Source organism: Pseudophryne corroboree, chromosome 1 (genome assembly GCF_028390025.1).
Source record: "Pseudophryne corroboree isolate aPseCor3 chromosome 1, aPseCor3.hap2, whole genome shotgun sequence".
Classification (NCBI taxonomy): Eukaryota; Metazoa; Chordata; class Amphibia; order Anura; family Myobatrachidae; genus Pseudophryne; species Pseudophryne corroboree.
Window position 1 is genome coordinate 145,865,525 of NC_086444.1, and position 17,528 is coordinate 145,883,052.

At 42.4% G+C, this 17,528-nt stretch overlaps 1 protein-coding gene across 7 annotated transcripts in view; it reads right to left on the reverse strand.

Annotated features, from left to right (window-relative positions):
• Positions 1-17,528, reverse strand: part of MAST4 (microtubule associated serine/threonine kinase family member 4) — an 875,018-nt gene that overhangs the window by 262,564 nt on the left and 594,926 nt on the right. For 4 of the 7 annotated variants that reach the window (XM_063963420.1, XM_063963411.1, XM_063963425.1 and 1 more), the window contains one exon: positions 2,011-2,145. The exons of the other annotated variants lie outside the window; for them this stretch is intronic. In XM_063963420.1, coding sequence (XP_063819490.1) covers positions 2,011-2,145 — 135 coding nt within the window. The remainder of the gene's footprint in view (positions 1-2,010; positions 2,146-17,528) is intronic. 7 annotated transcript variants of the gene reach the window in all.

A 17,528-nucleotide genomic window follows, 5' to 3' on the forward strand; every position in this document is an offset into this window, starting at 1 on the left:
CCTTTTAGAAGATTAAGCGCAGATTTTTATTTTTCTTTACATCCCATTATACTTATCCCTTTACAAACATACTTCCAGGTAGTATGGTGTAATAATGCACTACAGATGCTCCTCTGAATAGTACTGTACTGAGTCTAACTTTTCTACTGCTCACACTGGATGACCACAAGCCAATAGCAGCTGAGAGGATGAATACATTGTACAATAAAACAAAGAAAACAATCTTTTCCATGTTATTTCATTTAAAAAGCTAATTAGACCCCCCCCCCCACCCGAGATAACAGATAAAATAAAAAATAAAAGATAACATAAAATAACTTGTTGGCTGGTTACTATACGGTATTGCTGTAATATAAAACACAGTCTTTGAAAGTAAGATGTAATGGAATATTTATGGTGTATTAGTAAATTCAGCCTTGAAGATGTAATACTGTACTTTCCATTACAATACTCTATCGTTGCAGCAGAAATACAAATCTATATACACTGCATCAACTGCCTTATATAATAAGATTTATAGAGGTTTAAAGCTTTGACAGCAGTGGTCCACATATAGCTTTATATTTCCTAACGTTTCTCAATCAGTAGGGGATGTACTGAAACCAAAAATGCATTAAAAAAAAAACAGTTTTCTAAGTTTTTACCGCATTCCTGTGAGTACCAATCTCCAGAATTCCTATTGGCTTCTCTAATTCCCCCTGAGAAGGATCCAACAAACTTGATCCCTCCTGGCATCCCCCACAGCTGCTGCATTACTCTGCGCAAGCGCAGACGTATTCTCTGGTCCTAGTCCCATAAGTTCAGTGATCGCACACTTGTAACTACATACCTGGTAGTACCCAAAAAGTGTCGGGGTGTACCACATCGCGTATATGATGCTTATTACATCCCATCCATACTGTAACTACTGATACTGTAAGTCCAGGCATGTCACCATAACATTAGGCCTCAGCGATTAGACACACAGGAACATGATGAAAAGTGCTGCTGCCTGATGCCTGTACAAGCTGATGTGAACAATGGGCAAGGTATCCGGACTCCAGGTCGACAGCACAAAGGTCGACACACCTTAGGTCGACGCCAATTGGTCGACACACCTTAGGTCGACATGGACAAAAGGTCGACAGGGACAAGGTCGACATGGGGAAAGGTCGACATGAGTTTTTCACGATATTTTTTTTTTTCTTTTTTTTTAACCTTTTCATACTTAACGATCCACGTGGACTACGATTGGAACGGTAAAGTGTGCCGAGCGAAGCGGTAGCGGAGCGAAGGCACCATGCCCGAAGCATGGCGAGCGAACGCGGTGCACTAATTGGGGTTCCCGGTCACTCTACGAAGAAAACGACACCAAAAAAACATAAAAAACTCATGTCGACCTTTTTCCATGTCGACCTTGTTCCTGTCGACCTTTTGTCCATGTCGACCTAAGGTGTGTCGACCAATTGGCGTCGACCTAAGGTGTGTCGACCTTTGTGCTGTCGACCCGGAGTCCCAGACCCCTGGGCAAAAGGACCTTTAATATACATTTAAAACCTGGTAAGTATATTAGTACAGTATGCTGTTGTTCATATGTGAAATGTGGAAGTTTGAACAAGAAAATCATAGTACATCATATTTAAATATGTTTAAAGCATTTTTAATGGCAATGCACTTAGAATAGGCTCTATTGTCAGGAAATGTCTTCGTTTTTTAGTTTGCTTAAAACAAAGAAAAAAAAAGTGTTATTGAATAAAATTACTTTTAAACTTAATTTCCAAAAAGACTTAGGGGCACATGTATCAAACTGTATTGTGCGATAAAGTGGAGAAATTGCATTTAGCAAACAATCAGCTGCTAGTTGTCATTTTATAGACTATAGAGATGATAGCTGGATGCTGATTGTTTTTTCTCCAACAAAAAAAATCTTTCTTAAAATTTTATATATCTCCCCTTTATTGTCATAAATAAGCTAAGCTAGTCACACACACTGCATGGAACCCACTGAGAAGAGGATTGGCCAGGCCTTACCGCTGATTGACAGAATTTGCCACGGATCTGCCTGTGTGGGGCAAGCTTTGGATGTCACTTGCCGAGACTCCCTGCTCTGTTCGTTTTCTGCTCAGAAAAGAAGGTAGACGGTCTTGGATTGCTGGTACTATCTTTCTGTAAACATGACAAGAAGAAAGAAACCTTGATTGAAATCCTATAGTGTCATTTAACTTTTTGCCTTGTGCAAAGAAAGTCAATGTGAAAATGTGTTTTTGGTGTTGTAGGTTCCCCTCTACCTTGGGGTAAATTTACTAAGATGGGAGTTCTATTTAAGATGGGATGTTGCCCATAGCAACCAATCAGATTCCAGGTATTATCTTCTAGAAGGTGCTAGATAAATGAGAAGTAGAACCTGATTGGTTGCTATGGGCAACATCCCATCTTAAACAGAACTCCCATCTTAGTAAATTTACCCCCTTGTGAGTGGAAGACTGTGTAGCCTCTTAAGTGCTTTTTTCCTGACCCCCACACCCCTTCTTCCTTTCCATCTATTCAGCAGGAGTGTTGAAAAAGAGGTTAGTAAATTAGTGATACTGAATGGTACAGGACACAAATGACAGTAACTACTACAGATGGACTGCATTATGCCACAAAAGTATGTAATTCATTCTAATGCTGCAAATTCTACTCTCATGCATATCATCTGTGTTTTTGAACTATGAAAAGGCAACTCCATTTTGCTCACTAAATTTCTCTCTCATGCCAAGAAATATGTGTTTTTCAAGTTTTTGATGTAGTGAGTGACTTGTAATAGGTATTACCTGTGTGGGGAATTATTCAGCGAATCACAGTTTATTGTTGCATGCTGCCTGGTGTATACTCAAACACAGTGCTAATTATTTTCATTGATCATATGGAAATTTGTGGTCAGGTGTAGCCTGTCTTAGACTCACTATATCTTTAGATTTAACAGATGCACAAACAAAATTCTTAAAGCAATGTGTGCAAATGTCAGGAGCGTAGGAGACAAAATTCCAGAGCTAATTGCAATACTGACAAGGGATGATTTGGATATTGTGGCTATTACACAGTCATGGTGCAATGAGAATCGTGAGTGGAACATAGCTATACCAGGATACAATTTATTTAGTGAGTACAGAATGGGAGAATCGGAGGTGTGAAAAAGGTATAAATGCTACTTTAATACTAAATATTGAAAAAAAATGAGGCCCTTTGGGTGACCATAGAAACTGGGGAGAAGGACACATCTACAGACCACCAAGACAGTGGCGGGAATTGGACAGGAACCTATTGCTGGATATAAGTAAAATGGTTTTAAAGGAAGAAGTCATAATTCTGAGAAACTTTAATATACCTACTGTAAATTAGGCCGGGTCTTTTGCAAGTTCAACTACAAGCTGCTAATTTCTACATTACTTACAGGAAGCATCCCTCAAGCAATTGATGAGGGAGCTCACTCACAAATATACATTATGGTAAGAACTTACCGTTGATAACGGTATTTCTCCAAAGTCCACAGGAAACAATGGGATATGATGGAGCGACAGCGGATTGGCACCAAACGATCAAAAGCTTTCTGGCCTCCCAGGGTGCAACGGGCCCGTCCATATATCCCGCCTACTGGCTCAGGCAAAATAGTTGTATTCCAAAGTACAAGGCAGGAGCATCATGTAGAGCCCTAATCAGGTGATAAGAACGCACATGCCCACCCTTCAGTACAAGCAGGAAGAGGTTAGTGAGTAGAAGGATCCTCAAATCAGGTGCGTCGGGGTGGGATCCCTGTGGACTTAGGAGAAATACCATTATCAACAGTAAGTTCTTACCATAACGTATATTTCTCAGGCAGGGTCCACAGGTTATCCACAGGATAACAATGGGATTTCCCAAAGCAATTTAGTGGTGGGGACGCTCCTGATTGGACAGGAGAACCCTTCGCCCGAATTCAGTGTCATGAGAGGCAAAGGTATCCAAGGCATAATGTCTAATGAATGTGTTAATGGAAGACCATGTGGCTGCCTTACATATCTGTTCTGCTGAAGCACCATGCTGTGCTGCCCATGAAGGACCTACCGTTACGAGTAGAGTGAGCAGAGACATTAGCCGGAACAGGGAGATCAGCTTGAGAATATGCTTCCGAAATCGTCATTCGAAGCCATCTTGCCAGCGTATGTTTACTAGCAGGCCATCCTCTCTTGTGAAATCCGTAGAGAATGAAGAGAGAATCAGTATTTCTGATGGCAGTGGTAAGATCCACGTAGATCCTTAATGCACGGACTACGTCCAGTGATGCATCTCCCGCAGAAAGTCCTGGTACCTGAAAAGCCAGGACTACAATTACTTCATTAAGGTGGAATTTAAACACCACTTTAGGAAGATACCCAGATCTAGTTTTGAGAACTGCTCTATCTGCATAAAAAAATCAGAAATGGGGAACGACAGGACAGCGCCCCTAAATCTGATACTCTTCTAGCTGATGCCATAGTCAGTAGGAAAGAGCACTTTAGCCGTCAACCATTTAAGATCAACTTTATAAAGTGGTTCAAATGGGGCAACTTGAAGGGCTTTCAGGACTAAACATAAGTCCCACGGCACTGTAGGCATAACAAACAGAGGTTGAATGCGCAGCATTCCCTGGAAAAAAGTATGCACATCCTGTAAATTGGCAATTTTCTTTTGGAACCATACAGTCAATGCCAATACTTGCACTCTCAAGGAAGCCACCTTCAAACCTTTATCCATTCCTGCCTGAAGGAATGCTAAGACCTTGGAACCTCTAAAATATTTAGGGTCCACCTTTCCTTCACTGCACCAATAAATATAGGCTTGCCATATTCGGTGATAAATGCGAGCTGATGAAGGTTTCCTTGCTCTGAGCCTTGTTTGAATTACCTGTTGTGAGAATCCTCTTGACCTCAGAATAGAGGTTTCAAGAGCCACGCCTTCAAAGACAGTCGATCCAGATGTCTGTGATAACAAGGACCCTGCGTCAGTAGGTCTGGACGTTGAGGGAGCAGAAATAGAGCATCCATCGACATTCTCTACAGATCCATATACCAATGCCTTCTGGGCCAAGCCGGATATGATATTATCACGGCACCCCTTCCTTGCTTTATTTTCCTCACCCACCCTGGGTAATAGGGTGATCGGAGGAAACACATAAGCCAGATGAAAGTCCCATCTCACCAACCAGGCGTCCACAAAGATTGCTATGGATCCTTTGTTCTTGCCCCGTATGCGAGCACTTTGTTGTTCAGACGGGATGCCATGAGATCTCTCTCTGGCAACCCCCATTTGTCTTCTAGAGTCTAGAAGACCTCCGGGTGTAGAGCCCATTCGCTTGCTTGAATGGCCTGTCAACTGAGAAAGTCCACTTCCCAGTTTAGGACTCCCGGAACGAACACTGCGGACAAGGCTGGATGATGAAGTTCTGCCCACTTTAGTATGTGACTTACCTCCTTCATTGCTTTTTGGCTGTGAGTTCCTCCCTGATGGTTGAGGTACGCTACTGCCGTCGCATTGTCCGAGCGGATCTGGACTGGTTTTCCTTGAAGAATGTCCTTTGCCTGAATCAGTGCATTTGTATATGGCCCGAAGTTCCAACACATTTATTGGCAGGCAACCTTCTTCTTTGGTCCATTGCCCCTGGAATCACAATCTTCCGGACACTGCTCCCCAGCCCTGAAGACTGGCATCTGTTGTCAGAATCTCCCAATCTGATATCCAAAAGCCTCTCCCCTTGTCCAGACGGGATGTTTGTAGCCACTAGGCTAATGACCTTCTTACTTTTACCGAAAGTACCATAGTCTGTTTCTTTATCGTCTGATGTAATCCATTCCATTTGGCAAGAATCAGACGCTGCAGAAGTCTTAAGTGGAATTGTGCATATTCCACCATGTCGAATGTTGACACTATCAAAACCATCACTTGCATTGCTGCGTGAATGGATACCGTTTGCCTGTGTAGCAAGTCCTGAATCCTTGACTGTACCTTGGATATCTTGTTCCGAGGTAAAATTACTCTCTGCAGACCTGAATCCAGTACAGCACCCAAGTGAGTCATCCGTTGTGATGGAACTAGAGATGATTTTGCCCAATTTATGAGCCACCCATGTCTCTGCAGACATGTTATTGTCTGTTGGAGATGACATACCTGTAGGAGCAATTCCTGTGACTGTGCCAGGATTTAAAGATTGTCAAGGTATGAGAAAATTCTTATCCCCTGCTGGCGGAGATAAGCTGCCATAACCACCATAATCTTGGTAAATACTCTGGGTGCTGTGGCCAACCCAAAGGGTAGAGCCTGGAACTGAAAATGCTGTTGGAGGACAGCGAACCTGAAATAACACTGATGAGACAGTGCTATAGGAACATGTTGGTAAGCATTCTGTATATCCAGGGATACCATATAATCTCCTGGCTCCATCGCCAAGATTATGGAACGTAACGTCTCCATGGGAAACCGAGGTACCCAAATGTATTTGTTCAGCATTTTGAGATTGAGAATGGGCCGAAATTACCCATTTGGCTTCTGAACCAAAAATAGGTTGGAGTGAAAACCCTGTCCTCGTTGTGCAGGGGGAACTGGAATCATTACCCCTGACTGAAGCAATTTCTGAACTGCTTCTTGCAAAGACCTGACCTTCGTCTCTACCCGAGAACTTTAGGTTTGTAGTTGTATGTGGAAGGAAACTTGACCTTTTTGGAGTCGGCTTCTGACTCCAGAATATCTGTAAATTCTTTACCAATTCTTTACCAAAAAGAATATTTCCAGAAAGAGGCAAAGATTCCAAAACCTTCTTGGATTCTGAATCAGCTTTCCACGTACAGTACGTAACCAAACTGCTCTGCAAGCAGCTATTGTTGAAGCTGATGCCCTGGAGGCGATAGTACCCATATCTAATGCTGCTTCTTCCAAGAATATTGCAGCCTGTTTTATATGAGCTATATGGGATTTTTGCTCTCTAGAAGCTACTGAAAAATCCCCCTCCAATGTATCAGCCCAGGCAGCCACTGCCTTTGCCATCCAAGCTGAAGCCATGGCTGGCCTTATGACTGTCCCGGACAGGGAAAATATGTTTTTTTTAGAAACCCATCCACGACATCATTTAATGATGCTGAAGGCAAAGGCAATATAGACTTTTGCACTAATCGAATCACGTGCATATCTACTTTAGGAGCCACCTCCCTTTTTAAACAATCCCCAGCTAGAAGAGGATAATTGGAATCCCATTTTTTTGGAATTCTAAATTTCTTATTGGGTGTAGCCCAAGCCTCTTCCATGATTTCCTGCAGCTGATCTGACCCTGGAAACTCAGTCTTAACTGTTTTGGGACGTTTAAACACAGGTGCCTTGGTTTTTAACACAGGCTCTGCTGAATCCTCTAAGGATAGAATGGCTTTCATTGCTCTAATTAACTATAAATATCCACTGAGATGAGACCTTCTTCCTCCTCTTCATATGCCGAAGCAGAATTAATTGAGCTTTCATCTTCCAATGAATCCTCCTCTGCCTCATGTGTAGCCTGTGAAGGTGAAGATTTACTTACCATTGGTTTATCAGCTTGTTTCTTTTGAGAAGCTGCTGGGGAAATTATATACCGTAGGTAGGGACCTGCATGTAAGGGTTAATAGTGTAACCTATTCCTGGTAGAGAAGCTGTAGGAATTATTCGTTCAGCTATACTGGACAAGGTCTGTGCAAACATAGCCCAAGGTGGATCCATCTGTACCTGACGTTGTACAGGGATCTGTCTTGTATTTTGCTGAAAACTAAAACAGTTTGCACACAAACCATCCTGTACCAGATCCTGAAAGGATAATACAGTTTTGCAAGACAAACATGTTATGAGTGTTGGTGTTGCTGTGAGTGTACCTTCCTCACCTTTGCCACTCTTAGAAATGATAAATAATTAGTACTTTCACAGTGTACTACACAATTTGTGACAACTTTCTAAAGTGACATACAATCTGACCCTACCCATGCACCAGCATTGAGGATCAGAAAAAACAACTGACAAACATATAGTAAAGTCAGCAATCACACTAGCAGTCAGTCACATGTTATACATTAGCAATATGAGCACATCATCAACTACAAACACATTTTTAAGTATGTGTAGGAGAACATCTTACTAATCATGTTTAAACTAGAGATGAGCGGATTCGGTTTTACTCGGATCTACTCGGTTCTCAAAATGGCATCTTATTGGCTATTCAAAACACGTGACATCCGTGAGCCAATAAAATGCCATTTTGAGAACCGAGTAAATACGAGTAAAACCGAATACGCTCATCTCTAGTTTAAACAGATCTAACGTGTTCAGATGCAATGCGAAAGAAACAACAGTAAATGTATATAGACTCATACGCAATAGGCATTTATCTAACTATTCGTACTCAAAAAGGTAGATAGAGATTTAGTGCTGTATAGCCTGTACTCAGTAGAGTGGGATACAGGGAGACTCACCTTGCTTCCAGGATCGATGAATACGTTAGCGAACGCTGAGTGGAACCAGACGCTACTAGTGTACACTGCCGCTGCATGAACCTATAGTGAACACAGACTCTCAGTGAACACAGATGCACCGGTCACAGTTCATGGCGGGAGACTCGGAGGAAACTGTTCATGAACCGGGGGGAGGGGCGATCAGAAGAGCGTCTAACTCCCCCTGCTGACATCAACCCTAGGGATCGCGGCCTCATGCTATTCCTGGAGCCTATGATCCCTAAGGCCTAGAGCTGGTGCACCCGCGGTGGCAGCAGCGTCAGCTACTGTTTGGTAGTCTCCTCCCAAAACAGTGCGGCTATGTCCGTATTCCATCTAGCTAAGCGGAACCGATGCCTTACCTTCTCCCCGTGCTCCGGCCATAGCCTGGCAACATCTGCTGGACCTGCTAGTATATCCGACACAGACGCCCACCGAAATATCACTGTACTCGCGGGTAAGCATTGTCGCGACCCGGCGGACAGTTGTTGGAACGACTTTTTCTAATATACGTATAAGATGCTGTTTAAAAAGATCACTCAAAAACTAGTACAGCTATCAAAATAAAATAGGAAAACTTAGGGCTGCTAAAAAACAGCAGCCCTCTGACCATGGTCCGGCTCCAGCCGCAACAAACAAAAAAAAATGATTTGCCTGAGCCAGTAGGCGGGGATATATGGACAGGCCCATTGCATCCTGGGAGGCCAGAAAGCTTTGATGGATTGGTGCCAATCCACTGTCGCTCCATCATATCCCATTGTTATCCTGTGGGTAACCTGTGGACCCTGCCGGAGAAAGACTCAATATTAGATTTAATAATCACAAATGGTGACAGGATATAGAACCTAGTATCCAGTGACCATCAAGCAGTATGGTTTAGTATAAAGACAGGGTCCAACTCCTGTCACACAAAAACAAAGGTGTTGGAATTTAGAGAGGCTGACTTTGCATAAATGGAGAGATGTTTAAGCGATTCATTGGCGATTGGAGGACATTGAAAGGAGTGCAGGAGAGGTGGGAAAAAAATGTGCAATACTAAAAGGAACAGACCTCTGTATCAAAAGGGTTAGGAAAAGCACCAGGAAACGGAAGCCAGTGTGGTTTACAAAAGAGATATCAACTAGTGTGAAAGCAAAAGAGATGTCTTTTAGGAAATATAAGCAGACTCAAAATAATGACAAAGAGGTGTATCTTGCCAGATGGAAGAGGGCTAAGAAGGTGATCAGGTGTGCAAAGGTAGAAGCTGAGGAGAAAATGGCCCAATCGGTAAATAAAGGCAGGAAAAACTACAAAAAGTATATAAGTGAAAGGAGAAAATGAAATGAAGGAATAATAATAAGATTTAACGCAGAGGTTGACATTTGGTGGAGGGAGACAAGGCAATAGCAGATCATCTAAATAATTATTTTGAGGGGACAGAGCCACAGTTAAGTTGCAAGGACAGTCATAAAAATAAGGTAGATGAAAGAACATTTTCAGAGGAGAAGATCCTAACAAAACTCTCAAACCTGAAAGTGGATAAATCAATGGGGCGAGATGGGATACAACCAAGGATACTTAAAGAGCTTAAGATGTGCTGGTAGCACCATTAACAGAATTATTCAACCAGTCACTAGTTACAGGTGCTCTTCCAGAGGACTGGAAAAGAGCAAATGTAGTATCACTGCACAAAAGTGGAAGCAAGGAAGAAATAAGTAACTACAGACCAGTAAGCCTTACATCAGTATTAAGGAAAGTAATGGAAACAGTATTAAAAGAAAGAGTTGTGGAATATCTTAAATCAAATAATTTACAGCAGGCATGTCAAACTTATTGCCTTCCAGCTGTTGTGAAGGATCCTAAACAGCTTGGACTTACTTGGGGGCGGGGGGAGGGAGGGGATCATGTCAAACAAAGTCTACTGACTTTTTTTTTGACTCTGTGACTAAAATAATAGCTCAAACCAGTCATTGGATAAATCCAATAACGCCACCCGTAACACACCACCGGCAGCTCTTGCCTTATAAATGAAATCCCTGAATCGATCTTACCCGTGGAGGTTTCAATACCCCTTTGGGAGAGAATACATCTTCTATTCCCATCCATACCATACCTTTACCAGAATTGATTTTTGGCTTATCCCCACTTCTCTATTAGTCAGGGTGCATCACTTGAAAATTTAGAATGTCGCTATCTCAGACCATGCCCCAACGAGGTTCACATTGCAGCTTCCCTTTCCCAAATTACTCTCTTTTAATTGAAAGTTCCAGTCATATTTGGTTGATTCCCCAGATTTCAAGTTGTCCCTAGAACAACACTTTTCAAACTACGTGGATGATAATATTTAACATACAGAATATATAAATTTGTTTTGTGCAGAATCCAAACCAGTACTTCGGGGCCATATTATTGCGTATGTCACGGCTAAACGCAAGACTCTGAACAAAAGGTTACGGAAGCTTAGTTTAGCCATCTATAGTTCTTTCTCCAATGTCTTGCACTATGAGGGTGGTATTCATGTGACCGCCGGTCAGCTGACCGACAGTCACATGACCTCCTCCACCAGCCCGACGGGTCACTATCCCGATGGTCGGCACCCATAGAGTGGCAATAGAACCCGTGGCGACCGCAGGTCGCCACCGAGCCGGCAGAGTGGCGAGCGCAGCGTGGCGAGCGCAGCGAGCCCGCAAGGGGCTTGCTGCACTCGCCCCTCCCCGCCGGGATCCCGGCGTCGGTAAGCTGACCGGCGGTCTCCTGACCGCCGGTCTGCAGTACTACACCCCACTATGATACTCAAGAGATTCATCAGCTATATGTTGACATAAAATCAATGTATGATTCGTTATGTACTGAGAGGGCACAACTTTCTTTAGACTATAAAAAAAACAAAACATTATTTTAGATGGGGTAATAAGGCTGGCAAACTACTGGCTTCTGTAGTCCGAAGCCAACGGTCATGAGCACACATACCGAACATTATTTCGGACACAGGACAGTTTGTTGTTTGATTGTCGGCAGCAACCCCACAGATTGGTCCTCTGCCTGAAAGGGACTTTTGAGTAGATATAGGGTAATTGTATCTTTAGGAGGCGCCTAATATGAAAGTTTGTGTATATTGACACCCTTCATAGAACATCAAAACATATAACATATATCTAACATCAGCTCCTGACATAGCAGATTCTTTTTTAGATTATTATAAACACTTATATACCGCCCAACTAGATAATCCTTCGTTGGGCATGGACTTTATTAGAAAAGCTGAGGTTCAAACATTAACAGAGGGTGATGAAGGTGAAGCTCTGGTAGACCATATCTCGGAACAAGAACTCAGTTCAGCTATTCATAGATTAGCTAATGGTAAGGCCCCAGGCCCTGACTGATTGAGCGCAGAATATTACAAATTGTTGTCCCTACATCTACTACCACATCTTCACAGTTTGTTTAACTCCATATTATTAGGTGCAGACCATTCTCTCGATTTTAATCAGTCCAGGATTATAATCCTACCAAAAGCAGGTAAATAACCAACACTAGTTACGTCGTACCGCCCTATATCACTTTTAAACCAAGATCTCAAATTACTGACAGCTATTATTGCACAACGGCTACAAGTAGAATTGCCCAAATTACTACACCCCTCCCAGACCGGCTTTGTAAAAGGTCGTTCTTCAGTACATAATGGCCCTCATTCCGAGTTGTTCGCTCGCAAGGCGATTTTAGCAGAGTTACACACGCTAAGCCGCCGCCTACTGGGAGTGAATCTTAGCTTCTTAAAATTGCGACCGATGTATTCGCAATATTGCGATTACAAACTACTTAGCAGTTTCAGAGTAGCTTCAGACTTACTCGGCATCTGCGATCAGTTCAGTGCTTGTCGTTCCTGGTTTGACGTCATAAACACACCCAGCGTTCGCCCAGACACTCCCCCGTTTCTCCAGCCACTCCCGCGTTTTTTCCGGAAACGGTAGCGTTTTTATCCACACGCCCATAAAACGCCGTGTTTCCGCCCAGTAACACCCATTTCCTGTCAATCACACTACGATCGCCGGAGCGAAGAAAAAGCCGTGAGTAAAAAAACTATCTTCATAGCAAAATTACTTGGCGCAGTCGCAGTGCGAACATTGCGCATGCGTACTAAGCAGAAAAACGCTGCGATGCGAAGAAAATTACCGAGCGAACGACTCGGAATGAGGGCCAATATACGGCAGGTGGTAGCCGCTTTGATCAGATCCTTGACTGAACCAGACGGCAAGTTCCTCTTAGTTAGCTGCTATGCAGATAAAGCCTTCGACAGGATATCGTGGGCACATTTGCTTCGTGTGATGCACAAGCAAAATTTTGGTGTAGGATTTATTACCCTATTTCACACTTTATACACCTCACCTACAGCCTTATTAACCATTAATAACTTGAATACCTCAAGTTTCACCCTATTCCATGGCACTAGGCAGGGATGCCCACTATCCCCTTTATTATTTAAGTTAGCAATAGATCCTCTGATCCGGTTGTTTCATCTACACACCCTTTGGCGTGGAATAGAAATAGGACCAAATGTACTGAAAGTTTCAGCTTATGCCGATGACCTCCTGTTATATTTCACGAATCCTCAGGAGGCATTCACAGATTTCGTGCAAATATTACTTGACTTTGAAAATGTCTCGGGTTTTCTTATAAATAACTTAAAAACCAAAGCATTAGCTCTACATATGGGCGCAAGAGAGAACCAGACAGAAGGCTTTTCATTTTTATGGGCAGATCCCTCACTTGTGTATCTAGGCTTAAACATACCAGTGAAACCGGCGGATTTATAGAGAGCTAACTTCCCTGGGCTGATTGCTCGCACACTGTCGTACCTTCAATCTTGGAGATATTTGCCACTGTCATATATTGGCAGATGCCACTTACACTGTAATCAAGATATCGTTCCCCCGATTATTGTATGCTATACAGATGCTCCCCGCCCTGCTGAAAGAATCTGATTTAAAGTTGTTGAATAGGGCTCTCAGCACATTTATCTGGGAAGGAAAAAAGCCTAGAATATCGATGTTTAAATTATGACAATCAACTTCACTAGGTGGTATAAATTTGCCCTGCATACGAAGCTATGCATTGGCAGCAAACTATCGTTATGCGGTAGATTGGATTAATACCACCAGCAATTATTCAAACACTGCCATAGAACAAGCCTTCTGCCCAGACATAACTCTACCTGGTTTATTACACTTGAAACCTTCAGACTACCCCTCTAACATAACTGGTAATTTATTGCTTACAACTACTTGTACCGCCTGGCTGTTATCTCGCTCTAACCTGGGACTCTCCTCATGTAACACTATATTCTTACCACTTTATTGTACCACTAATACGCATAGCCCATTAATGCAACACTCTCCACTGTCTGCAACCTGGAACAGGCAAGGGCTTTGCTTACTTTTCATGATTTAGAAAAGGATAGTTGGAAAATATTATCTTTTCAACAATTAAAAGAAAAATATCCAACCTCTATCTAACCCCCTCAGCTTAATTACTGCTTAATAGAATGGTAGGGCCTCGATTTACTTTGGAAAGGGGCACGCGTCAGGTTTGCCCACTATCCCCCTTACTGTTTAACCTGGCCTTAGACCCCTTATTACGATCCCTGCAAAATGACCAGACCTTTCAAGGCATTAAACTCGGAAACCAGGAAATAAAAACATCTGCATTTGCCGACGACATTCTCCTTTACATCCGAGGACGTAAAGTCATGGAATCATCTGACCCTATCATTTTTGGGCAGAGCTATTCTTCTTAAAATGATCGCGATTTCACGCCTACTATATCCCACCCAATCATTACCAATTCTTCTAACGAAAATTTACTCTCTCCATATTAACTCAATAATTCGTAGGTTTATTTGGAATGGTACCAGAGCCAGAATCGCTTTGCGAAAACTACAACAACCAAAACATAATGGAGGGATAAACTTTCCAGACATTATAACCCTCAATCATGCAGCCCTCCTACGTCACTTGCGAGATTGCATCTCTAAAACATCAATATATACTAATACGTCCCTGGAACAAAACTGTTTGGCTGATTGTGACCTAACCTGTTTCTTCCACCTTCATGACCAGCAAATTTCGGAGTCAATACAATCTAATCCATTGGCATGGCAATATCTAAAAAGGGCCTTAATTCATACTACTCCCTCCACCTGTCCCTACTCCGGAATCCCAACTTCCTTGATGGCATGGCTGCTCACCCTTTCACTGTCTGGAGTGTGAAGGGCTTACATACCTAACGTCACTGGTTTCCATTACTCAAGAACGCTCTCTTACGCCCAGGGAGTTATCGACTGACTATCCCGTGGTAAACACTTACCCTCTGGCACTCTTACAATTACGATTTTATACAGCCCATGTATTGAAACATTTCTCTAAAAAAGATTGGAACAATCCTTTGGATAACCTCTTGACTCACATGCCACCTCAGCGCAAAGCTTTATCCATTCATTACAATTTTCTAAGGGATATGTTGGATAATGCTGACATACCGGAGGTAATGTCAAAATGGTTACTTTATTTCCCAGCCCTAACTATGCCGACTTTGGAGAAAGCATTAGTGTTTTCCCAAAGGACTCTATCGGCTAGCATGTATATTGAATTATTCTTAAACACATACCATAACACATACTTATCTCCATTAAAACGTTATCGTATGGGCACCTCAGAGAGTCATATTTGCTTGCACTGCAATCAAGAAGAAGCAGACACTTTTCATTGTTTGTGGGCCTGCCCCATAAAACAATACTTTTGGCACCTAATCCGCAGATATGCGGAAGCTAAACTAGTCAACCATGTCCCCTTCACTCCGGAATGAGCGATCCTAGGAATATTTGACCCCCATCAGCGAATAACCCCAGAATGCAAGAAACTCCTGCTCGCCCTTAGTGCAGCAGGGAGGAAAACTATATTACAAGGCTGGTTACATAGTACGCCATCACAAATACCTTTATTCTTGACTAAACTTAACTATCTTCAAGATGGACTGGATGGAGAAGCTGTTGCATAAAGAAAGGAAGGTGGAAAGATTCTTTCTAATGTGGGAATCATATATAGCCACATTACCTCTTTCTACTAGAATGCAACTCCATCATAGCCTAAATATTGTATGGTATCTCAAGAAGTTGGCGACACAGGACCCGCCAATTGCTCTACTTTAATTTCATCTGGGCTCCAGACGTGACTTATACTATACAAATTTATATTGCATTGTATGTTCATACCAATCCTTGACCCTTCCGACCCCTTTTACAAGTAATGGTATGTTTGTATATCTTTTTCTCTGTTTTTTCCAGTTTTTTTATTTTTATTATTCACAGGCAGCTCTCAGTGATCACATGTAAGGATTGACGTGATCTGCCGATCTATTGTTTGTAATATCTTACAGTGTTGTTACTCTTTTATGATACCTCAATAAAAAGAAATGTTAAAAAAAAAAATATCCAGATTTGCACATACCCTTGTTTGTACATTATCAAATAAGAAGTTATACTTCTAGTGTTCTCTTCAAATAAACTAGATGTACGGATTGGTCATGCTGATGGTAGAGCCTGCAACCTTTTTATTATACATACCGTACATATCAAAAGACAAATTGGTCTGGAGGGTTTACAGCATAAGTCTGCAAACGCGGTCCTCATTACCCCCAACACGGGTGTAGTATGGTATGCCGGCGCTCGGGCTCCCGGCGACCAGCATACCGGCGCCGGGAGCCCGACCGCCGGCATACCGACAGCGTGGCGAGCGCAAAGGAGCCCCTTGCGGGCTCGCTACGCGCGCCACACTATTTTATTCTCCCTCCAGGGGGGTCGTGGACCCCCACGAGGGAGAATAGTTGTCGGTATGCCGGGTGTCGGTATTCCGGCGCCGGTATACTGTGCGCCGGGATCCCGACATTCGGAATACAGAAGACCACCCCCCAACACAGTGCATGTTTTGCAGGTCTCCTCACAGAATCACAAGTGAAATAATTAACTCCACCTGTGGACCTTTTAAAATGTGTCTGTGAGTAATTAATACACCTGTGCACCTGCTGGGTTACCTGCAAAACATGCACTGTGTGGAGTAATGAGGACCGAGTTTGCAGACCTATGGTTTATAGGGAGGAATGGCAAAATGGACAACGGATTTACTTGAGACCATCCTTTCTGCATTTACATAAATAAAACTTTAATTTCAGCCTCTTACATAGAGATGCAGTATAAGTTATGTATCAAGCATATTACACCACGAAACGACGTTTTCTAATGCGTGCCTCCACAGATTCAAAGTGATTTAAATGCCCAGCTCCAGATGCGGATTTGTATCACTGCATGTGGAGCTGTCCTGAGGTTCACAAATTCTGGATGATGATAGGTCAATACATAAAAGATACTTATGATATCACAATTATCCCTACTCTAGGGTGGGTTTTGTGAGACATATATATGACCCCCTATTGGGAACAGGCCACCATTGGGACAAAGATTATTATTGACCAAACTGGCAGCAGTGGGAAGGAAGACTATATTGTTACAATGGATTATTTCGGATACATTAACATTGTCATTGTTTATACCTAGGGTTTCATACTTTTTCTCGATGGATTGGCTTGAAATGTCACTTTATAAAGAGAAACGTGCTGATAAATGTTTTAACATATGGGGTCAAATGTAATAGAGTGAGTTTCAAAAAGAGAGATTTGGGAAGTTTAAAGTGGCAATCATTTACACAGCAAGATCAACCTGGTTGTGCAGTGTTAATGATTGCCACTTTAAAAAAAAACCTGAAAAAATCTTACCAAATCTCTCACTTTCTGAAACTCTCACTCTATTACATTTGGCCCCTGTTTGCCTCATGTGAAATCTCTACCCACATCAATAAAAAAAATTCCTTACGTACAGCAATATTGTTTACTTCATGGTATAATCTTGAGGTACTGTACTTGCGAGTGGCAGTCAGCCTTTCTAACCAAGCTTAGTTTTGGATGCTGTGTATCTACCAAAAACTTTGTACTGGTGTTTCTACCTTGTGTGACATGTGTCTTTATTTG